This window comes from Pleurodeles waltl, chromosome 5 (genome assembly GCF_031143425.1).
Source record: "Pleurodeles waltl isolate 20211129_DDA chromosome 5, aPleWal1.hap1.20221129, whole genome shotgun sequence".
NCBI classification, from domain to species: domain Eukaryota; kingdom Metazoa; phylum Chordata; class Amphibia; order Caudata; family Salamandridae; genus Pleurodeles; species Pleurodeles waltl.
The window spans coordinates 700,926,049-700,950,324 of record NC_090444.1 but is presented as its reverse complement, the minus strand read 5'-3'; the positions used below and the strand labels follow the sequence as shown (position 1 = coordinate 700,950,324).

The following is a 24,276-nucleotide window of genomic DNA, read 5'->3' as shown; positions in this document are numbered from 1 at the left end:
TTGACTTGAAAGCTCCAAGGACTTTGTGCTGCCCTGTTTGTTCAGGTTAAACATAGTTGAGGTATTGTCCGTTCTGATGAGAATTTTTGAGTTTTGTATTTTTGGAAAGAAAGCCTTCAATGCCAGATCTATTGCTTTCAACTCCAGTTGGTCTATGTGAAGTTGTTTGTCTTTCTGTGTCCAGTAGTCACTTATCCGTAGATCTTGAAGGTGGGCACCCAAACCTTTGAGCAACGCATCTGTCATGATATATTTTGGCACTTGTTGTAGAAATGAAAGGCCCCTGGATATGTTTGCCTGCTTTTTCCACCATGACATGGCAGCTTTCATTTCCGATGTGATCTGAATTCGACTGTCGAAGGAGCTATTCACTTGGAACCACTGAGGGTCTGATTTATACTTTGTTAGTGACGCATTTGCATCATTTTTTGATGCAAATTCAGTGCTAAAAAAGTATAAATCAGGCCCTGAGTGTCAAGTTGTTCCTGTAGAGGTTGCATGTGCAGCTGGTTATTTGGGATCAATGGAATAGAAGAGAAAATCATTCCCATGAATGATTTCTAATTCCAAATTGAAACAAACTTTTTTGTTGATGGCTTTTGAGCCATTTTGGAAATCTTTCGCTGTCTCTCTTGAGAAGGAAATGCTTAGGTTTGGATAGTATCCAGTATCGCTCCTAGGAAATTCAGCTGCTTTGAGGGATGGAAGTGTGATTTGCGATAGTTGATGGTAAGGCCTAGAGTCCTGAAAAACTGGAGGCAAGTGGAAGTGTGCTTTATCACTTAATTTCTTGTGGATGCCATTATGAGCCAGAGGTCCAAATATGGAAATATTTGTATCCCAGTTGACGTAGGTGAGCCACTTCTGGGGCCAGCACTTTGGTAAAAATTCTGGTGGCCGATTTTAATCCAAATGGGAGGACTCAAAACTGTAGATACATATCTTGACCTGAGAAACTTCTGAAGGTTTCAGTGTATTGGTATATGGAAATACACATCTTGGAGGTCTAGAGATGTCATGTGATCTCATGTGTTTAAAAGGCATGGAATATCCTGAAGCGTCACCATACGAAACGTTTGTTTTTTCAGGTACTTGTTTAAGGCCCTCAACTCCAGTATGGGACGTCAATCCCCCGAAGGCTTTTTCACTAGAAAACAAGCGGGAATAGAACCCCCAGTCTCTCTGCGGAACTGGAACAACTTCTATTGACCCTTTGCGTATCATTGAATACACTTCTTTGAGGAGCTGTTTTTACCGTGGAGGCGGTGGTCCTGATGGAGGGGTATTTGGAGGCTTCTGGATGAATTCTAACGTATGTCCACTGGATACCATATCCAGTACCCACTTATCTGATGTTATCCTTGACCACTGAAGGATGTGGTAAGTGATGCGGGCTCCAGTCTTTGAAACACAAGTGGGGCTGGTAGCTGGTATGAACGCATGGTCATTGTTTTCTGCCTGTGTATCTGCCACAGGCTGCGGTTCTTCCCCTCGTGGGGTGCCTGTAGGCAGCTGTAGGTGGTATACATACATATTGCTGTTGCTGTTTTCAGTACTGCTGTCAAAAACCTGTTTGAGCAGTTTGGTGTTGTTGTCTATATGATTGGAAACCACAACGAAAGGAGTAACGTCTCCTGCTCCTAGCCCCTCTAAATGGCTGACTTCAGTATTGCTGTGTACCTAGGGATCTGGCCGGGTCTGTATCCGCCTTGATGGATTGTAACATCTCATCCACAGGCTTGCCAGTGAGGCATTCCCCATCATATGCCATGTCAAGTATTTTGCTTTGTACCTCTGGTCTAAAAGAGGTAGATTTCAGCCAACCCTGTCTGCGCAATACTGCTACCCCCGCCAGTTGTCTAAAACCTCTGCGTGACATATCAATCGCACAATCAATCACTTCGGCTGTGATCCATTCTCCCTCCTGCAATACTTTCTTTGCCTCAAGTTTAGTGTCTTCAGGCAAGAGGTAAATGTATCAGGACGTTTGGCCACATTTGTCAATCAAATCTGCTCAAAATGGCTAACAAGTTGGCAGCTTTGACAGTTAATGCTGCCTCTGAGGAGAACGTTTTTCCTATGTTGTCTAGACGGCGTCCTTCTCTATCTTGCGGGGATGATATTGGTATTGGAGGGTTCTTTCAGCGGCATTGCGCCACTTGAGATATCACGGAATCCGGCTTCTGTTGCCAAATTAAACAAGCTGGGGAATCTTCTGGGGCTTTATGTTTTTTTCTCCAAACGTGGGATTTGGGAAGGAGTTGTAGCTGGGTTTTTCATTGCTTTCAATCCTTCTTGCCATATAATGTCAACTATTGGTATGGCTCTAACTGACTTTTTTGATGGTTCCTTAAAATCATATAGGAAACAATCTGTTTCTTGAGAGAATGGGCAGTTCGAAACGTTTAGCCACTCTTTCCATTAAATTATAGAACTCCCACTCAGTAGAAGTGGTTTCAGGTATTTCTTCCTCTTCCCTATCTTGATCTGTGGACTGAGGGTCATCCTGAGGTGGTTGTATGAAAGGGATGTTCGTATCCAGTCTGAGCAGTGTCCCTGGATGGCTGGGGATAGGGGTTTGCAGTCCTGCTTGTAGGTCATACTGCTGTGTGATCGGAGTTACTGGTACTGAGAGTGGAAATCTTCTGTAGTAGTCATGCAACATGTTTTGGAGATCTGACTCCCAAGAACTTGGCATAGGGACAGAGATACCTCTGTTACCATATGCAGAATACGACAGATCTGGTTGGATTTGTACTGAAGAATAATTTCCCTGATGTTGGTCACCCTCATCGTCATCCAGGTCCTGACATTTAACGCTGAGTTGTGATGGACTGTTGGCCACTCCAAACATTCCTTCATCTTGAGAATATCCATCCTCCTCGTTATCTAATAGGTACTGAGTAGGATAGGGCAATACTTTACTTGGGGAGGTATGCATTGGTAAGAATATAGATGTTTTCTTTCCGACAGTTATCAATGATAGAGGGAGAAATTTTGATGTTTCCGTAGTTGTCGTATCGCTCGTCAACGCTTCTCTTGTCGTTGTGTCCGTCGTTGACGGTTTTGTCGTTGACGAGTCTGTAGTCGTTGGACATGTCATTGACAGTGATGGCTGCGTCATCAACTGGTCCCTTGTCGACGGATCCCTTGTCAACTGGTCTCTTGTCAACTGGTCTCTCGTTGACAGCTCCGTCACCGACGTGTCCCTCTAGATTACCTTCACTTTGTGTCCTGTCGATGGATCTGATGTCGACGCACTCTTAGCTGGTTTGTCTCTTGTCTACGATTTTCTCATTGACACGTGCGTAGTTGATGGTTGGATTGTCATCAATGGTCTCTTGTAGATTTTAGCTGTTATTATCGTCGTCGAAGATAGTGGTGACAACTTGACTATCATAGGGGACACTGCTGTGGTGAACGCCGATGTGATCTTCGTCATCGTTACTGCAGATGTGGTCGTCGACAGTTTTGTCGTCGACAAGCCTCTTTTTTTTGGTTTCTTCATCTGTGACAAAGTTAGAGAAGCACTTTTTGGAGGTGCTTTTTTGCCCAAAGGTGTTGTAGGTTCTGAGTGAACCTTTTTTAAGGCTTTTGACTGGGTTTCTGAAGATGATAAGGCATAGCTTTCTTGGCTTTTTAGTTGCTCCAAAGAAAGGTGTTTAGATTTCTTAACAACGTTCTTTGGAGGTTCTGTAGAAAGTCTTTCTTTACTTCTAGGCCTTTTTATGGATTGAGAAGCCTGTGAGGAGGCCTCACTCTCCTCAGAAGAAGCGTATTCCATAGTTTTCTGCTTGTCTTTCAGGGCTTTATGACTGAAGGTGTGACAAATTTTGCAATCTCTCACCTTATGGTCTGGATGTAGGCAGTATATGCACTCCTTGTGGGGGGTCATCAATATGAAGTCTTTTTCTCCCACAGCTGTCACAATTTCTGAAAAGTCTTTTTTTAGTTTGTTGGGGCATCCTGTCCACTGGAAACCCAAGATAGCTGAAAGAAATTTTTCTGTCAGAATAGCTGCTGAGAAAGAAACTGAGCAGAGCTCAGGGAGACTCCCCTTACATGACGCGCAGTAGAAAATCTGAGGGAAACAGCCTCTGTTGGGAGTGTACTAGAGGGTGCTGTTGCCTGATTGGTTGTAGTTCTGATTTGGTTCTTTTTTTTTTTATAAAAGAACACGGATAGGCTATAACAATGCCTGTTTAGGTTATTGAGGCCTAGTGTGATACACTTACTGCCAGGCATATTTAGGTTACCGTGAGACTCCCACCTCGAGAACGGGGATGATTCAAGCATGTGAACCTATGAACGATCCAATACTGGAGAAACACCAATACTAGTCCCATAAAAATAAGAGAATAACAAATAGAAATACTGGACTTTTCACAACAAATCAAACTTTTTACCTCTTTTTCTGCTCCACTCTGTTCTGCAACAAGCTGGTCAAACACTGTTCCATAGTCTTCGTATATCTTCTGCATCTCATTGATGTGGCTGGCAACCTTCTCCATCGCCTTTTGTGCTTCTGAAAGTTTGTAAGCACATCAATCATTTGAAAGTTATAGATAACTAGACAGTACTATTGTTTGATTCAAATAAACTATACTAGTTTGTGTGTATTCATAAAGCGTTTACAGAGGTGAACAATGAGTTTCTATCGAAATGGTGACAACTGACTTGGAAGACTGAAGTACCAACAAATATTAATTCTTTGCCACTACCATGCATACTGGTGTGGGCAGTCATTAGATAATAAAGGTAGGATGTGCCCAATTCACTTGACGGTCTCCTACTTGCAAAGGTTGCATTTGTTGTAAACAAATTATGTGCTTGCTTACCATTTCCTCTCCTGTCACATCCTCTGCATGTTTTTTGCTTCTCAACCATTTCCTCTGCATGCTAAGTGTTGACCTGAATTGACTTTCTCAACCATTATTTTGTTTTTTCAATTAAATGAAATTAAATGCCATAGCCTTACGCCCTCCTTTTTGGTAGCCTCTACTGTTTCCCTAATTATTTTTTCTAATAATTCAAGTAAAATAATTAAAATTGCTAACATTAATTTAAATTAATTTAAAAGTAAATGTTTATTTTAATGACATTGCTTTAGTACTGTACTGTCTGACTCCCCAGTCCCTTTTAAAAGTTAGGTAACTGACTTATTTATTTAGAGTTTATTACTATTATGCCATAACAATGTAATTGAATTGAAAACGTTTGCAAAATTATTAAATTCAAGTTATGTATCTGTTTGGTTAAGGATGGAGAAGCAAACATTCCCTTCTTATTGCATTTTTAAAACAATGCCGAGATATATCACTGCTCCCAATTTAAAAAAAAATCTCAGAAGTACAATCTGCTATAAATGCTGTTTGTAATAATTAAGGTTCTTCAAGATAAATTAATATTTTTTATTAAAAGAAAACAAAGCAACAATGTTTAACATCAATGTGAAACACTGAATACCAAAACACCAGGCAACATTGCAACTGTTATAACTCATGGAAATTCTTCTAGATGGAACTAACAGAGTTTAGTAACTTTACCAGCCTGATTACAAGTCAGACAGAAAAAATGTATGCATGATTTCATACATCATTTTCGACCTGCCTGACTTGTTAGTGGGTAGGGTTTTGCGTATCCGGATTTACAAGGTGTAAAAGAACCTGACATTATTTTTCTGGCTTGTAATTATGGCAGTAGGCCAGGTATTGGGGTGATTTTACTGTTTACGTTCAGCAAAATCAGCAAAATAACAAGCAATTCTGAGTAGAACCACACAGAATGGGTAATTACTACGGGGGTGAGTTTTCCAGTCGTAAAACCACATAGCGTAGTCCCCTATTTCACGTGATTTGATTGCTTTTATTTTTCACCTGCCCTAAGTAGTGGTAAATATATTAGGGACCTATTCGTGGAAGAGGGAGTAGGGTACAGACCTTTTTTTTGCAGAGAGAAGCACTGGGGCCCATATTTATACTTTTTGACACAAACCAGCGCCAGCGCTGGTTTGCGTCAAAAGATCTACCGCTAACGCCATTCCTACACGCCATGCGGGCGCTGTATTTAAGGATTGACCTTAGCCGGCGTTGCGGGCTGGTCAGAGTAAATAAAAAAAGACTCAAACCAGGCAGCGCCGGCATAGGGGAAAATGGGGGTTGTGCATCAAAAAATGGTCAAAATCATGGCTCAAATCAGACTTGGGCTATTTTTTGACGCACATCCCCCACTGAAATGACTCCTGTCTTAGCAAAGACAGGAGTCATGCCCCCTTGCCCAATGGCCATGCCCAGGGGATTTCTGTCATTGGGCACAGTGGCATGTAGGGGGGCCCAAATTAGGCCCCCATGCCACTTTATTTTTTTTTACAATAATACTTACCTCAACTTACCTGTACTTACCTGGGATGGGTCCTCCCATCCATGGGTGTCCTCCTGGGGTGGGCGAGGGTGGCAGGGGGTGTCCCTGGGGGCAGGGAAGGGTATCTCTGGACTGCTTCCTTAGTCTGAGGCCATGGAAGTGAGCCCACAGGTACCTTAACGCCTGCCCTCACCCAGGCGTTAAAAAACGGCGCACATCAGGCTGTGCGCTGTTTTTTAAGGCCCGTCCCCTCCTGTGCATCAAAATGACACAGGAGTATAAATAAGGCGCACAGGCCTTAAAGTCATTTTTTGGACGGGAACGCCTACCTTGCCTGTCATTAACGCAAGGCGGTTTCCCGCATCCAAAAAATGATGCACACTGAGGTTTTTTGACGTCCGCGGGGTCGGGCGTCATAGTTGAAATATGGGGCAAGGTTTGTGCCGGATGTGCGTCAAAATGTTTGATGCACATTCGGCGCAAACAGAGTATAAATATGCCCCTGCATGCGCTACCCATGTTATAAAAAAACGCAGCATTAGGCGTTGCTGCAGCCAAATAGTCATTCAATTTTTCAGGTCAGGTTGTTCCACACCTGTTAAATCCGGACACAGAAAACCCTAACCACTAATAATCAGGCAGAGCAAAACTAACACATGCAAGCATGCATTCATTTTCTTCCGTCTGACTTGTAATCAGGCTGTAAATGCTATAGAAACAAAATCCTAGCTCAATGGGAGATTATAGCAAGGAGAAAAACATTAATAACAAATACAAGGTATCATGTAAAATGCTCCCAGATGTGCATTGCATATCAATGGACATTTCAATCCTCATTCAGAAGAGGAATCCATACCTGTCAGGTGATAGTGTTCCACACTCTCACTATCTGTCAGGGACACCAGTTCCTTCAAGAGTAAGGGATACTTCAGCACTCGCTGGACTGGCTTGATCAGGTATGACTCTAGCGTGGATGAATGCTGCTTTGTTGGATTTCGTGCATCCAAAAATGCCTTGAAAGCACTGTCTGTTTTGGCTGAGGATAAAAAGGAACAGGATTCAGAATCACAATTTCTGTTCCATACTCATTGGATTGAAAATATCTGTGCACAAAGTGTGGGAGAACCTTTAGGTTGCATAAGAGTGGAAAAAGGAGACCAGGAGGCTACCAATTTGCAGTGCTTTTAAGAATACTAAGGTGATGGGACATGCAAAAGCATACAAGAACTATGATAATGTCCTCAAAGATTCTTAACGGTTGGTTTATCCCTTTGAAACACTTCATATGGTTGTTATTGAGGCCATGAACTGGCACGCTAACCAGAAAACATCAGAATTCTTACAAGTACAATATTTTGAAAAAATGTAATCTACAAGGCTCTGCTTTCTTTGAATGAAGATCTAGTACATCAGCGTGTACCCATAACCCATAACGAATCAACATATGTGACACATCTGTCTGCTTCCCTTCTTCTCTGCCACACTGACATAAAACATAAAGAAAACGTTAAAGCCCTCGATGAACCTATGAAAATGTTACCTCTTTCCAGAACTTTTTGCACTTTAATATGGTTTGAGCAGAAGCCGCTGTAAAGTTTGAAGTGGTCAGCATAGTACAAGAAGGATCCACCAAGGGAAAACAGCAGTTTCTAAAAAAAAAATATAGTAAAGTATCAAGCAACAGATGCACCTTCTAAACCAGATCTGAAAATATTAACGTCACAGCACTAGCCAAGCAATGACAGCCTAATACCAGGAAGACAAATAAACAACGGGGTGATTTCGAGTTTGGGAAAGTGGGTCCCATAAGTCAGCAGTGTTTGTGCCCTGCCAATTTGGCCGTTCCATTGCTTCAACTTTTTAAAGTTTGCTGTGTTTCCACGGGCAGGCTTTCTGTTGGGTCAGCTGGCATAAACCCCTGACCTTGTGTCCCGTGCAACACTAGGCAAACATGTCATACTATAAGGTTGCTCTCCCCTATTTGAAAGGAGTGGGGGGAGGCAATCACTCGTTTGGTCTACCAGGGATCACCATGCCTGCTAAGCGGTTCTTCTTAGGGAAAACAGGAGCCCATGCGCTGGATGAAATTGCCTGAGCATCAGGTTTATTGTTACCTTGTTTTCTAAAAAGAAACTCTAGCTTTGGGAGTTAGTTTTCGGGAAAGAGGCACTTTGCCAAGCTGGCCAATCAAACATTACGCCCCCTCTGTAAGGTTCAGGGTCTTGCAAGGAGCCACAACACAAGCAGCACCAGTGAAGGCAGCGAGATCACCTCCTGCCAGGCCTGGATCTCTGAATATGTCAGGTGGTTCTCCACCAGGGTAGGCCATAGCCCCTCTGATATGGCCATAAGAAAGTACAAGAAACTGTTATTCTTTGCTCTTTTGAAAACATAAAAGCAGTTACAAATCTCATTTTATAAAGTAAAGTGTTTGCATTTTCTTTAAAAAATGTTATTGTTAAGAAGTTGTATGCAGTAAGTGATGCAGAGCTCACATAAATGAAAAACAAAGCCTCTGTTAAAGGAGTGTAACAGCCTGTAATAAGACATGCTTTTTGCATGTTTTACTCCCCACTTTTTGCCCACACTTTTGACTACTAGGTACTGGTGTAATGGCTCTGAGTTGCTCTAAGCCCTGCTAAACAGACCTTAGTGCATGTACTCTGACCCTTAAAATGTTGTACGTTTAATTGGCTTGTCCAAAATTGGCATAATCCGACATACGTGTAAGTTCCTATTATATGGTACCAGGGGTACCTAGGGCCTGGAGGTTGAGGTGTCTCTCGTGGACTGCAGCTCTAGTTGTGCATCACGAGTATGACAAGGTAAAACATGGCCCCCAGTCACCTACTGTAGACTGGAAGGGCAGTTTAAAACTTCTGACTCAACTTTTCCATTAAAAGTAATGCAATGCCCAAACCTCCATTTTAATGTATGTATGTCACCCCTATAGCAGGCCTAACGAGCCCTAAGACAAGGTGCGGTATGTTCCAGCAATAAAAACCTTAAATTGTTGTTTTTACTGTGGGAAGGCTAGTAGCCCCATTGGCAAGTATAGAGATATAGGCTGGCACCCCAGCCCTGCTAACTTCTGAACAGGCCTACTACCGTTGGTACTTTTTGGTGTCAAAAGAAAAGAATCAGTGCATTAAGGGGCATATTTATATTCTGTTTGCACCGAATTAGCTTCATTTTTTTTTACTCTAATTCAGTGCAAAACTAACTCCATATTTATACTTTGGTGCTAGACCCATCTAGCGCCAAATTTATGGAGTTAAAGTCATTTTTTGGAAGTGGAGACCTACCTTGCCTTAATGAGATGCAAGGTAGGCGTTCCCGTGCAAAAAATTACTCTATAGCCTTAAAGCCACATTTAGGGGCATATTTATACTCTTGGGCATATTTATACTCTGTTTGCACTGAATTAGCTTCATTTTTTTAACTCTAATTCGGTGCAAAACTAACTCCATATTTATACTTTGGTGCTAGACCCATCTAGCACAGAGGCCCTGATTTATACTTTTTTTGTGCCGCATTAACGTCATTTTTTGACGCAAAAGTGGTGCAAACTTACTAACTATTGGCCCTTATTTATACTTTTTGGTGCAAAACTGGACTAACTCAGTTTTGCACCAAAACGTTTAGCACCGGCTTGTACCATTTCTGTGCACCAGCCGGGCACCATATTTATTTACCAAAAATTATAAATAAGGCCCTAAATTTGATTTAATGATCACATCGAATTTAATGTCACTGATGGGTAAAGTGGTGTTGTTCATTACTGTGTGACATGGTTGGCCTTGTCCGTGCCAGAAGTATCTTGCACAGTGCCTATATAGGCGCCATCCCAGAGTGCTGACCTCAGTTCCTTCTTTTCTGCACCATAAGCTTGGATCCGGACGAGTTCCCCTCAGTCAATATTTCAACCGTTTTGTCACATTCAGCCAGGGTGCCTTTTTTCACCTGTTTTTGGTCTATGTCCACTATTATCGGTTTAAAGCCTTGTGGTGCCTGACACAGGCAAATATCTTTGAAAGACCCCCACTTGGTGTGTCAGTAGAGCCAGGAACAGGACCATGACTCCATGGCCTGCATGTATGGCAGACTGTGAATCTGAGGGCCATCTGCAAGCAGGCTATGAAGCTTCTGGCTGCTCACCTTGGGTCTCTGCACCTCTCCAAGTCCAGTTCAGCAGGGAGGTCCCAGGATCACTCTTGGAGGCACTCATACCATTCATCATGACAATCCTGGACTTCTTCAGGTAAATCCCACAAGAAGAAGTCCAAGAAGTTGAATCCTTCTGTGACTTCTCTGTGCTGGTACCATTTATCAGATGAGGCATGGGAACCGCATGGGTCCCGCTCCCTGGTTGTTGGTGTGGAAGTGGCTCCCTTTCACTGGATCGGCTCTGTGCTTCCACTGGTTTGTCGGAGCAACCCATGCCCATCTTACAAGAGTTTGTATGACAGCATGCCCCTTATTTTTAGTTATTGGAACCCCTCTGCAGTGCCTTTGGAGCCCACAGGTTCGGGAGGGACTCCGACTTAAGTAATAAAGTGCATGTTACTATCCTTTTTCAAATCTGTATCTCAGGAACCCAGTGTTGGATCTTTTTAGTTTTTGTGTCTAAAATATATTAAAGATAGTCTATTTTTATAAATAGTGGTCCTAAAGGTTTGGTAAGTGTACTACATAGTGAGGTCGTACAACCACACCATATAATACACCCATTTTCTCACAGTGAGCAGTCGTGATATCCGAGGACCTCAATGACATAGACCTCACAAATACCTGCTTTAGCTATTCGTACATGCCATGCTATGGTTTCTTAAGCTGGCGCTCCTTCATACCACTGACCGCTTTGTCAACACTGTTGAGTCACAAAAACAATCACATATGATTGTGACACACAAACCTTCCCTCCTCTGATCTTTCGCTCTGAAAGCAGTAACATCGACAATATTACCCTCTCCATGTAACCAACCACACCTTTTAACTACAAAATAAAAATATCCAGGTACTCCCATTTCATCCAACTGCACAATTGTATGGGTTGTCATCATGCTCTCCAAATAAATCAATATGCAGTCAACTACAATAATTCAGAGTTCCTATACCTGTCAGCAGCATTCAATATGAGCCCTCATCACCACATTTAGGCATTTCAACACATTTCTGGGATGGTTGTCTTCTTACCAGCAGACATAAATTAATTCATGTAGGTGCATGCCCCTTCTGGTCACCAGGGTTCAATATGCTAACTGATGATCTTTATCTTCTACATTAACTGGCAAGCGTAAGCTTGCCAATTAATGTGGGAGATAAGCTCTAGCTGCAGGCGCATGATATGACATGCAGATCAAAGCTTCAAACCCAAGCCGTGTCAACTCATGCTGTGATCTTTTAGACGTTGGGAGCCTGAGTGTCGTTAAAAGTGACACCTGTTTGTAGAATTCCCTAAAAATCTAGTAATTATTATTAGAGCAATTAGTATTATTGTTGCTAGGAGTAAACCTCAAGGCCTCTTGATGGCAGAACAGATTGTCATCATACACTCACATGCCTCAGTTTTTAAAGCGCCATCAACTAACATCATCCTGGGACTGGCTCATACGTCAGCAGCATCCTGACCTGGCTCTCCACTGTTTACCAAAGGGTTCGATTCATGAAAGCCTCACACCAAGTTCAGATCTAACCTTGGCTTATCTTCTCAGAGAGGAAAGTCATGGACTTATCCTTTCCTTCAAGGTCCATGGAAGCTAAAGGTATCATGACTTTGTTCCAAGTGAACATCCTCAGGAACATGAAGTCACCTCCCAGCCACCAACACCTGTTCCAATGTCATATTTCCTTACACTATGGCACAATCACAATGGCAATGTACTTCTCACTGGCCTCCTCAAGCCCCTCTGGAACTGCTGAACGCGTCTTTCATTCAGTGTTATCTGATCACAGGTCCAAAGGATGATCAAATAATTTCAACTTTACTGACTACCTTTCCTAGCCTATATCTGTGCATTTAATAAAACATAAAACTATACTCCTAAAAATATATCTGTCTGGTCCAAGATACCTCAGGACCGATCTTTCAGAAAGACCTTTCCAGTAAGCTATCTTCCGTTCATGATACACCTTCGATCTACGTACAACCTATGTAGTCTTATGGCCTATAAAAACTGTTTGTGGGGCCTTCATAGCCAACCATGGAAGACCTTGTAAAACCCAATACTATACCATCTGGACTAAGGCCCTGATTTATACTTTTTGGTGCAAAACTGCACTAATGCAGTTTTGCACCAAAACGTTTAACACCGGCTTGCACCATTTCTGTGCACCAGCCGGGCACCATATTTATGGAATGGTGTAAGCCGGTGCAAAGGGTAGGCTAGTGTCCTAAAAAATGATGTTAGTCCGGTGGGGCTGGCGTATGGAAGAAGGGGGTTTTGCACCAAAAAATGACATTAAGCAGGTTAGAGTAAAAAAATATGACTCTAACCTGCCTAGAGTCATTTTCTGACTCAAAACCATCCATATCACGACTCCTGTCAAAGACAGGAGTCATGTCCACCACCCCAATGGCCAGCACAGGGGACCAGGGTCCCCTGGGCATGGTCATTGCACCCTGTTCCATGTATGGGGGCCCATTTCAGGGCTCCCTATTGCACTTTAAAAAATAAAATAAAATACTTACCTGTACTTACCTAGGATGGGGTCCCCCATCCTCCGCTGTCCCTCTGGTGTGGGTGGGGGTGACCCTGGGGAGGGCACCTGTGGTCTTATTACAAGGTGTTCCACCATGGAAATAGGCCCATTTCAGGGCCCCCTATGGCACTTTAAGAAATAAAATAAAGTACTTACCTGTACTTATCTGTGATGGGGTCCCCCATCCTCCGCTGTCCCTCTGGTGTGGGTGGGGTTGTCCCTGGGGAGGGCACCTGTGGGCTTATTCCATGGTGTTCCACCATGGAAAGAGGCCCACAGGTCCCCTAATGCCTGCCCTGACCCAGGTGTTAAAAAATGGTTCAAAGCAAGCTTTGCACCATTTTTTACCCCTCCTCCCTCCTGTGCACCATTTTTGCACGGGAGTATAAATATGGCGTTAACGCCATAGAGTCATTTTTTGCACAGGAACGCCTACCATGCATCTCATTAAGAAAAGATAGGTTTCCACGTCCCAAAAATTACTTTAACTCCATAAATTTGGTGCTAGACGGGTCTAGCTCCAAAGTATAAATATGGAGTTAGTTTTGCCCCGAATTAGAGTAAAACAAAAAGAACGCCGATTCAGTGAAAACAGAGTATAAATATGCCCCTTAGAGTAAAATAAAATTATGCTAATTCGGTGCAAACAGAGTATAAATATGCCCCTAAATTACTTATTTGTAACAGTAGTTTTGCAGCTTGTCCCTATTGCAGATTCTGGCTGAGCAGAAATATACCAACTAATGGGTTCAGGGTAAATCTCAATTTTGCTAAAAGGGAGTCACCCCTAGTGGGGTCTCCAATGACTCACTAAGATGTGGTTATAGAAAGCAAAATTCACCACACTATAGAGGCCATCATCAGATAATTTTCAATACTATTTGAATGGCGCATGTCGCATTGGAAAGAAGACAAAGTGGAATATGATTTATTGTCTTGTCTGAGTACTTTTCAAGGAAGTTTATAAACACCTCTAATGAAAAATAGTTATATATAGTGAGTGAACCCTCTTTATTGGTAATATTCACAGTTGGCACACTGAATATTTCCACGCTGTAGTGAGCAGCTAGCTCCTGCTACAACGTTATAAAAAGATATCAAGGCCCTGATATATACTTTTTTTGCACTGCATTACCGTCATTTATTGATGCAAAAGCGGCGCAAACTTACAAAATACAGTTGTATTTTGTAAGTCTGCGCTGCTTTTGCGTCAAAAAATGACGGTGATGCGGTGCCCAAAAAAATACAATTGTATTTTGTACGTTTGCGCCGCTTTTGCGTCAAAAAATGACGGCGATGCAGTGCCAAAAAAGTATAAATCAGGGCCCAACTCTCCTTTGTGCAATTAGTCTGTGAATGCACAAATCCAGTTTCCTCATTAGGCATCATTTGCTACTTATCACAACGGGTCGGCGCACCGAAGACTCCACTTCTCACAACCACCCTGCTGGCAAAAGGTCTTTAGCTTGCCGCTGAAAGCCTCCACTCACCTAGCCCGACTGTAAGTAAAGAAAACAGATAAAAGATAAATTCACAGCAGCTAATTAGCTACTTCAAGTTTAGCGCCACGTTTAGCTTCCCAGCAGGATAAGAAAGCCCTTGCGATGCAGGTCCTTTTTACCCCTTCAGAATGACTGAAACAAATTCTAGACACAAATGTTCTCAAAGTACACAGCCCTGAAATAGGATGTCTACAGAAGTAGCAAGCCATTTTTTGCAGGTACACACATGTGGGCATATTTAACAGCCCTTAGTGACACCATAACATCATTTTTTGTCGCTAAGGCTTTTTTCACGTCATATTTACAGAGTGGCGCAATGCATGAAATCCCTTGCGCCACATTATGCCTGTGCCATAAAAAATGGCGCAAAGAAATGTAAATGATTTCTTAGTGCTATTTCTGATAGCATTTTTAAGCCTGCACAGAGCAGGCATCAAAATGAGGCTCCCACGGTTTTCAATAGGCCTCTATAGGTGCAGGATTAGCATAAAATTTATGACGCTAATCCTATAAAGCGCCAAACTAGCATCAAAGATCTTGATGCTAGTTCTCTAACTTCCGCAAAGGTATGCCGTATGTTAAATATGACGCACATATGGTGGCATTAGGGGGGGCGCTGAAGGGCGCAGGAAAAGTGCCGCTGCATATGATGCAGAGCATGGAATGTTGGCATAATAAGTAAATGATGTGCACACCACACCTTTACATGAAGAAAAGTACTAGGAAATACTAATTTATTTGTAGCTGCCGTTGATGTCATGGGCAACGCAGTTTAATTGGTTCAAAAAGAGATCACACACAGACCCACCTACATCCTAAAAGATGCAGTGTAGACAGCTAAATCGGGATACACAACTCCAATTTAAAGTTTTGTCCATCGCAAGTAGGTAGATCACTCTAACCGTCACCATATGAACACTAGGAACCCTGAAGATGGTGGGAGTTGTGGCGGTGGGAAAAAAGCTGAAAAATGGCAAGAGGGCTTATTTATCTGCCAGATCCTTTCCCAAGTGTCCACAAAGACCCTTTTTTCCAAACCTCACTGTGTACCAGCAGCCATGTAGACTTTTTCCTCTTAACTTCAGAGAACTCCACGGACACTTCAATCAGTATAAAGATATGGACAACTGCCTCAAATGCTACTCTCATCTTCGCCGGATGCCAGAGCTATGCGTCCAAACCCAGGGTGATGAGCTCACCATAAATTGCTTCTGTTTCTGCATAGTCTGACTGTAATCCAGAAAGATCAGGATTCTTTCTCCTCCAGTAGTGGTCAATTTCTTCTTTGAGGCTTCTTTCAGGGTTCTCACTCGGCATCCTTGTATACCCAACTATCTTGGCTTGCTATTTACCCTCCTACTCCTGGTAGGAAGACCTCAGACCTTCCAGACCTCCTTTCCAGGGAGAGGACCACGGTGTACAAAAACCACAACATGGACACTGTTGGCCCAGACAGCACCCGTTACGTGATTAACTTTTGATACCAGGAGGATGAGTGCAGACGGAGCTCTTAATCCAAACTCAAGAAAAAGAGGAGATCTTTGTTTCAATTGCTAATGTAGCTGTTTGAAATACTCCTACAATTTCTAGAATCAAGGCCTCTCCTCTTGTTGGGATATCACCCATCTCCCATACTTGTGTTTTTTTTTCAATTTCAAATCCTGCAGGAGTCTGAGGAAGGATACAATAGCCTTACCTTTGTTTTTAGGTATATTGTGCTTTGGATGCATCCCTTTTAGATGCACCGCAAACCCTCTGCACAATAGCTCAATTCTGTATCTCTCACGGGTGGACGCCTCCAGTAGTGACAAGCAGGATGCCCATATTTTCACACTCTCGGAATCCATGCAGCTTTAACACACATTCTTCTTGTGCTGAGTCAGACTTCACTGGTTGTTCTGGTTCGCACTCAAGAGTCTCATGGTGGCATGATGGATCCCCATCATGTCACTGAGGGTACACAGGCCCTTCTTCTCTTCAGCAGTGCTTACCGAACTGAGACCCTCATTTCTGCAGCATCAGTGACCACAAGGCACCATTTTGAATCCACTGGCTACAGTTGGACTGGGTTTCATCTGATTTCATGGTATTAGGGCTCCACTAGATCCTCACCTGACTGTTGAGGCAGAAAGTGGTCACATTACACCTCCAAGCACTCTGGTCCTTGCTTTAACACTGCCACACAGGACCTCAGAGGTGAAGCCTCGCCACAACCTTGGAGAACAACTTTGCTCTTGAACAAGTAGGGCGCTGCCCCCCAAATACAGAATCAATTTGTACAGCAAATTTTAATCTTTGTGTTATACCTTCTGTACCTGTGCCTTGTACCCTAGAATGTCCTGATTTCTGCACACAACCATCAATGTCAAGCAGTTGTATGCACCATGGCTTGGAATGGAGGGAATGTGGAACAATGGCTCAGTTGTTTACCTAGGGACCTGGAAGCTTAGTGGCATATTTATGAGGCTTGCCCCACCGTTGCATCACTTTTAGGTGGCACAACAGAAGCACAAGCCTTTCAACCATATCTATGAGGTCACACAAAGCCACTTTGAGTGGCTTTGAATGGCATCATAGATATGGAGTAAGGCAAGGTAGTGCAAGTTGCTGCACTGCCTTACTCTGCCCTGGGGAGGTGTTCCATGGGCGTTGTGGTCAGTATTCCCATGCAACACCCATGGATTTTGATGCATCCCCAGATTTACAAGACCATGTAAACCTGGGGACGCACCAAAACCTTACACTTTCCCAGGGGAGGCGCAACAAGGAGAAATATCTTTATTCATCCTTGTTTTTTCTCTCTTTCTATGCGTGCTGCAGCATCCATAGAAAGAGGAAAATGCCTCCCAGGATTGTTTTTGTGCAGGAAGGTACCCCTTCCTGCACAAAAACATTCCTGCATGCAAAGCAGACACCCTTGCACCATGTTGCAAGGGTGCCTACACTGCTGCTAGGCAGCTGCTTGTGCGCCAGCGCAGTGGGAAAGGACAGGAATGTGCTGTATGCTACAGATACGGCCCATTCCTGCCCTTTTTTTTGGTGCAGGGCAGCGCAGCAAGATTACTTGCTACACTGCCCAGCGCCAAAATCCCACTAAATCTGGGCCATATTTCTACTTCTGGTTTCGCATGATTTGAGGAAAATCACTCCTTTCTAATGCCCAAGCTATAAGTAAGTGTGTAATGTAAAAACTGTACATTTTGCCATTAATATCCAGCTTACATATTTTTTACTTTCCTTCACTATAGCATTCTGGGTCTTTAATTTGAAACCGAAAAAACACAGACACACACAATAATATTCTTACATACCCGGCTAGGTCACCCACCTTTAGCAAAACAAGACTCTATATTCTGAGTGCAGTCTCTTATACTTGCCTAAACCAGAGTGGGCAACTCTAATGTGCTGCTTATGTTAGCAGAATACTGTGAACTTTCCAGTCCAATAGCCAGCGATATAAATATTGTAACGCGACAACATCTCAAAGTGTGTGCACAAGAAAGAGAAAAAAAAGCATTGTGCATTACGGATTACACTCCCAGCAGAGATGCCTCCAGTATTCTAATTGCTAACATGATATGAGCTCACTTCATCAAAGCCTGTTGCAATAAGCTACTGTCATTTTAGGAAACAAATGGAAAAGTGTTCCCACAGTCCTTCTTCTCATGCCTCAGCCAAGGAAACTTAAGATGTTTCAATTCATAGATTCATAATTCGACTTGCAAAACTTCAGAAGGACCCCTCTGCAACCTCTACTTAGACTTCTAGCCACAGGAACCGTGACTGGACCCTCCTGGAACCGACAATCTGCATCCACGACGACGACTCTGCTTGCAACATTGTTTCCACTGCTTCTTCCAGCTTCTGTAACATTGCCCCAGCTGTTCATCCTCTGAAGGTGGTAAGTCTTCAGTCTGCATTAGAAGGAAGAAGGAGTCTCCCTTGGAGTGAAGGAGTCGCTCCCTTGCATCTGCATGCACCAACTCCAACGACGACCGGCTGCATGGATCTCCTCTCATCCTGAGCTGCGTGGATCCTGCATCATGGATGGTGGTCTGGAGTAGTCCTCTTGTTCCTCTGTGCCAGCCTTCCCACGCAGGACAGTACCTCCCTGCACCCGTCTCTTGCAGCTACCAAGGCTTGTTGGCATCTCCCCAAGGGATCTTCAGGCTCCGTATAGCCCCAGCCCCCAGCAATCCTACCTGTGACCCCAGCCCTCTGCATGCTTATCCTGTGGCTTAGGACCCAGTTCCAATTGTGCTGCGTGTGCTCCTCTGTGACTCCTGGTTCCTTGTTCAGTGGGTCTCCTGTGGGGGCTGCCTCTTCTTCTGTGGACTCTCTGCCTTGCTGAGGGTTCCCTCCGACTCCCCACCACCCCCGGGTTGAGTCCTCTTGGACCTTGCTGGTCCTGAAAGCCCCACTTTCGCTTTACAACGACTTCTGCCTTTGCCAAGGCTTGATGGTGGCTTTTCCACGCCACTGTCCGACGGCAATCATCCATCCAGCGTGGGACGTCGACTGCATCCTCCAGGAACTTTTTACCTGCACCAGGGCTGCATTCCTGACCGTCTTCGTCCTGCCGTCGACCAACACCTGCATCCACAGCTGGGTGGGTAGTAGCTCCTGCTCTCCCTGGACTCTTCTGTGACTTCTGGACTTGGTCCCCTTCTTACATAGGTCTTCCTTTTCAGGACTCCGCTGCTGGTTTCTTGCAGTCTTGTCTGGGTGTTGCGTTTTCTTCTTTTTGAGTCGTTTGGGAAAAATCTAGTAAGTTACTCCTTTCCTGCTGGTCGCTAGGGGGCACTGTGGTACATACCTTTGGAGTTTTCTAGTACCCCCAGTTCACCTCTACACATTCCACTTACCTAGGTGGGGATCCTATGTTTGCATTCCATTTTTTTAATATATGGTTTGGGCTCCCCCTAGGGTCACTATTGTCTATTCGCATTTGCACTGTTTTCTATCACTTTCTTTGCCTACTGCTGATAACTAGTGTACATATTTAGGCCTTGATTTATACTTTTTTGCGCTGCATTACCGTAATTTATTAACGCAAAATCAGCGCACACTTGTATTTTGTAATTTTGCGCTGCTTTTGCGTCAGAACATGACGGTAATGTGGCGCAAAAAAAGTATAAATCAGGGCCTTTCTGTGTTTAATAACCTCCTTTTGGTGGGTTGCCTCTCTAGTACTTTTTGGTCATTGTGTCACTTAAATAAAGTGCCTTCATTTTTGTAACACTGAGTGTTTTCTTTCATGTGTGTAAGTGCTGTGTGACTATAGTGCATGAGCTTTGCATGTCTCCTAGATAAGCCTTGGCTGCTCATCCACAGCTACCTCTAGAGAGCCTGGCTTCTAGACACTGCCTACTTTACACTAATAGAGGATACCTGGACCTGGTATAAGATGTAAGTACCTTAGGAAACCACCACACATCAGGCCTGCTTCCTACCAACTCAAAAAAATGGCTGTGGCTATTTTAGCTTGATGGTTTCTGCATGCTGGTATGTGGTAAGGGAGATATAGCTCTCCGTGGTCTTTTAAAGCAGTATTGGTCACAGTGTGTCATCATTTAAGTATCTTCGGTGCTGCAGCATCTGTTTCACAAGGTAAACCCTGGACCTCCCCCTCAAATAGATACAACCTCTCTCTGACCTTTTTAAGCACCTCAAAGAGGGAAACATCCTGAACTACTAAGTCTAAACTACTACTTGCCTGAACCACTATTGCTAAACAACTAAAAAGTCTCTACAACTAAGTACTGAACAACTACTGTCTAAACAACAATTGTGCCTGAATAACAATTGCCTGAACAACTAATTTTAAGTTAAGGTTTTCTTTTTGGTTTTTATGGTTTATTAGTTGTTTAGAATATATATTAGTTGTTCAGGCAATTGTTATTCAGGCACAATTGTTGTTTAGACAGTAGTTGTTCAGTACTTAGTTGTAGAGACTTTTTAGTTGTTTAGCAATAGTGGTTTAGGCTATAGTTGTTTAGGACCTAGTTGTTCTGTCACATATTCCCTCAAAGATACTTCATAATGGGGTCCTGTATAACGGTCCTTCTATGCAAACACTTCCTTTATCATATTCTCTATTTTAGATCCAAACCCTAGACTTTCAAAGAAATATTTCTTGCTTCAAGCCTTTCAGTCAGGCCACACTCTACGTTCCATCGGCTTTGGGGAATTCATCCAACAGGCATTCCTTGGTCAGAAATGCGAACACCAGGCTAACTCGACATCTGAGGATTGATGGCAGATTGTCATTCTCACCACACACCCAACAACCCAAATACAGAACTGCTGCGTGAGCAGGTTCTAGGCACGGAGAAATTCCTCTGCGATTAATCTTCTCTACTCGGTGCTTCAGAAGCATATCAGCACAGCAACATACAAGTGTCACTTACCTAAGCTTGCATAAAACATTAATGTAGTCGGTCCTGAAATCATTTTGAATGGATAGGATCTCTCGTATTCAATGTGAAGAAGCATATATTTTAATTGTGAATTTATATTAACAACTACGCACATTTATAAAACATTATCTAAATGTCAGATAATTAGCTGAAGCTGAACGCCATGGAAGAAAATACAGTCAGATTTTCGCTCTCAGAAGGAATGCGATTGGCAATGGAGGCTAAAGCTCGTTATCATCAAGGGCTGACGTTGTCACTCACAAGAAGAACATCTTTGGGGTCTGACTATCGTTTTCAACAGGCCGCTGAAAGCCATTAAATAACTGCAAAACTACACCACAACGTCCGTTCCGTAAACAATGCCTATGGGTAGTTCAGAAAAAAGCTGAATATGGGGAAAGAGAACTAATTATAATACCTAAGTCCGTTATTTTTCCACTTCAGGCGAAATGATGTGAGAAGAAAGTAGTATTTCTTTCTAATTAATTCTTATTTATTTAATTTCAAATTCTGATAAACTACTAGCCTCACTTCACAACTTGAAAGTCGACTCAGTTGTCCTGTTTAAGATTCTTTATATATACACACATAATTCTTGGTTTTAAAGCAATCAAGGGCACCTGGCAAACAAGCTAAGATTATGAGCGGCAGGTGGGCATGTGTTTGTATCTGACTTCTTCTCTGGTCAGCGGGAAAATATCCCAACATCTTAACATTAGTTTTGGAAACAAACTAGATGAGAAACAACTGAGCATGTGCTTACCCTGAATTGAGAAGGCGTGTCAAGAGTATTGAAATCTGAAGAGGAAGCAATCCCATCTTCCAGAGTCTGCAGAAACTCTTTCTGGAAATCCAGCATTTCTGGTAGACTTCCAAACAAGGATTCCATCTATGGGACAAAGAGAAAATACACAGAATAAATTAATTATGATTACTGCCTTCCAGTCAGCTGTTCCCAGCAAGTTACCATATTTGTTTCTACAAAGTGCTAGGAAGTGATCTGACTAGTCGGTCAACATTAGAACACCAACAGGTACATCTCAAGGATTACCCAAACCACAGTGCTCTATGAATATTCATATCTGACACCTGAACTGTAGCCCACTCTGCTGGTACTCAAGCCATAGAAAACACCCTGCTAGAACTCCAGGTACAGAAAAACACCTAAAGCAAGCAAATTCTCACCTCGTCTTGGGTGAGGTACGTCTCATGTTGAAGGGGATCCAAGTAAACTTCGAAAAGACAGCTCAAGTCCTGTGTGGAACAAAACATACCACAGTTTCAAAATTATACACTGAGATAACGGCTAGTGTGAGAGGAGGGCAGCAAACAATGGTAATCAGAATTGGAAAAAATTACCCATACAATGATATATAGGTAGAATAGTCCTGCAATCTGTTTGACCCACCTGTACAAATCTATGAGGTGGGCCCAACGAGTGGTGGATGGAGGGACTGGCAAAAGGAAAAAAAGGCAGAAGCTGTGGTTGTTCAAACAGAACTGTGAAGGGGAGGAACTATAAGAACTGGGAATATGAGACGAGAGGAGCAGCAGCCCTGGTTCCACTGGGGATAAGAGGTAGTTGGAAGGATCAAAGAGGGTGAAGAGGAACAAGGCTGTGAGTGTGAGGTGTTTAAGAGGTATGGGACTGTGAGGCAGTATGGAGCTGAGGAGAGACGTAGGGTTGGGATGAGGCAGTGGGCATGGGGCAGTGATGGTGGGGATGTGTGGAGTTCTCAATGTGAAACCGTTGGGTGAATCACGGGAAAGTGTTTGGGCTGGAGCTACAACGGATGCTGTGGAAAAATCTGGAAATGCATCCATTGAAGTTTGACAGGGCTGTGAGGCACTGGAAAGAGCTGCATGAAGATACCTTTAGGACAGTGTGAGATCTGGGGGGAAAGGAGCTGTGAAGAATATTTAGAGGGGAGCTGGCGTTGTGGCTGTGAGTGAGCTGACCCACAACGGATGCTGTGGAAGGCTGATGGGAAGCTGTGGGGAGTTTTAGGTGGAAGCAAGGGAAATTGTGTTGCACTAACTAACAGATAAGTAGAGACCACTTCATGTAGGGTTTTAAGATGAGCAAAGGGCTGCAGGAGCGGAATGGGCGGTGGACCCGTTCATGAGCCTTGGGAAAGGAGTGGTGAATATTCTCAGCAGAACCTGTAAGGAAGCACTAGCGATCTTACCAAGAGGTCTGAAGAGAGCATTTTTAAAAATCAGTAATGAGCCTCTGGCAAGGAGCTCTGCTGGTTAATAACCGGAGCTTTGGGTTATATTTGTAGCCACGCTCAATCTCATCCCCTCTCCCTTAGTATTCTCTACAGTGGTCGTGTAACATCCCTGTCCTCGTGTAGCACACGACGTTCATAATTTTCAAAAACACGGATTTTCCTAAATTCCCCTGAAGCAAAAGGAAACAGGGTAATAGGTTTACTAAATCACCTTCACATATGATTTCTCTGTGTCCACAAGCTCTTGAATAACTTTCCGAAGTCTGTCGGCATCAGATAAGTGTCGAGAAAGTGGCCTCCGAGGGGGGTTTGGGCTCTCTCTTGGACCTTCCATCCCGTTGGGCTGTATGTCCTGCAAACTTCGACACAACGCGGAAATCTGTTCAGCACTCTGAAATAAGTGAAGTTGACTGTTATGCACAACACTGTACACATGATACATATTATACATTAAAAACCAAAGCAATATGATGAGTAAGTCTTTGCCACCCATTCACATCTAGTAAATTAGGATGCCTCACTGTGTTCAGAAATTTCTGATAGACCACAAACAATTCCTCACCTGCAGCATTTTTGTGAATTATCTGTAACTCTGTTAAATTATTATTCGGCAGTGTGTAACTAAAATGTGTTTGCAATGAATTCAAACAGTGCCCATACACCAATTTCTTTGTCGGCAATTTAACCCATCAAAAGAGGGTTAAACGAACCCAACATACTAGATGACATCATTTATTCCTCCCACTCACTATATGAAAACATGACATCATTCTGTGTACTTAATGGTGGAAAGCAAGTGTCTAAAAGAAATATTAGGACATCTGCTTACCTTGAACCTAGTACCACCAACAGTTTCTTTAAAACACAAAACAGATTGGTGAAAGCTTTAGTCTAAAGAACTTGTGTGACACCTAAAATGTTCAAATTAGAGGAAGGCTATATTCATAGGTATTTGACAGAATATTTTTGTAAAGATTGCCAATTTATATTGCACGCATTTCACACCCCAATGCACACTAATTTGCTTGAAAACTAAAACCCCAATTAGACAAACCAGGG

General features: G+C 43.1%; 1 protein-coding gene across 6 annotated transcripts in view; it reads right to left on the bottom strand.

Annotated features, from left to right (window-relative positions):
* Window positions 1-24,276, bottom strand: part of TIAM2 (TIAM Rac1 associated GEF 2) — a 315,407-nt gene that overhangs the window by 21,101 nt on the left and 270,030 nt on the right. For all 6 annotated transcript variants that reach the window (XM_069234637.1, XM_069234638.1, XM_069234639.1 and 3 more), the window contains 6 exons: window positions 23,429-23,608; window positions 22,169-22,237; window positions 21,747-21,872; window positions 7,901-8,009; window positions 7,217-7,396; window positions 4,407-4,525 (listed from right to left, as the gene is read on the bottom strand). In XM_069234637.1, the coding sequence (XP_069090738.1) occupies window positions 4,407-4,525; window positions 7,217-7,396; window positions 7,901-8,009; window positions 21,747-21,872; window positions 22,169-22,237; window positions 23,429-23,608 (783 nt within the window). The remainder of the gene's footprint in view (window positions 1-4,406; window positions 4,526-7,216; window positions 7,397-7,900; window positions 8,010-21,746; window positions 21,873-22,168; window positions 22,238-23,428; window positions 23,609-24,276) is intronic.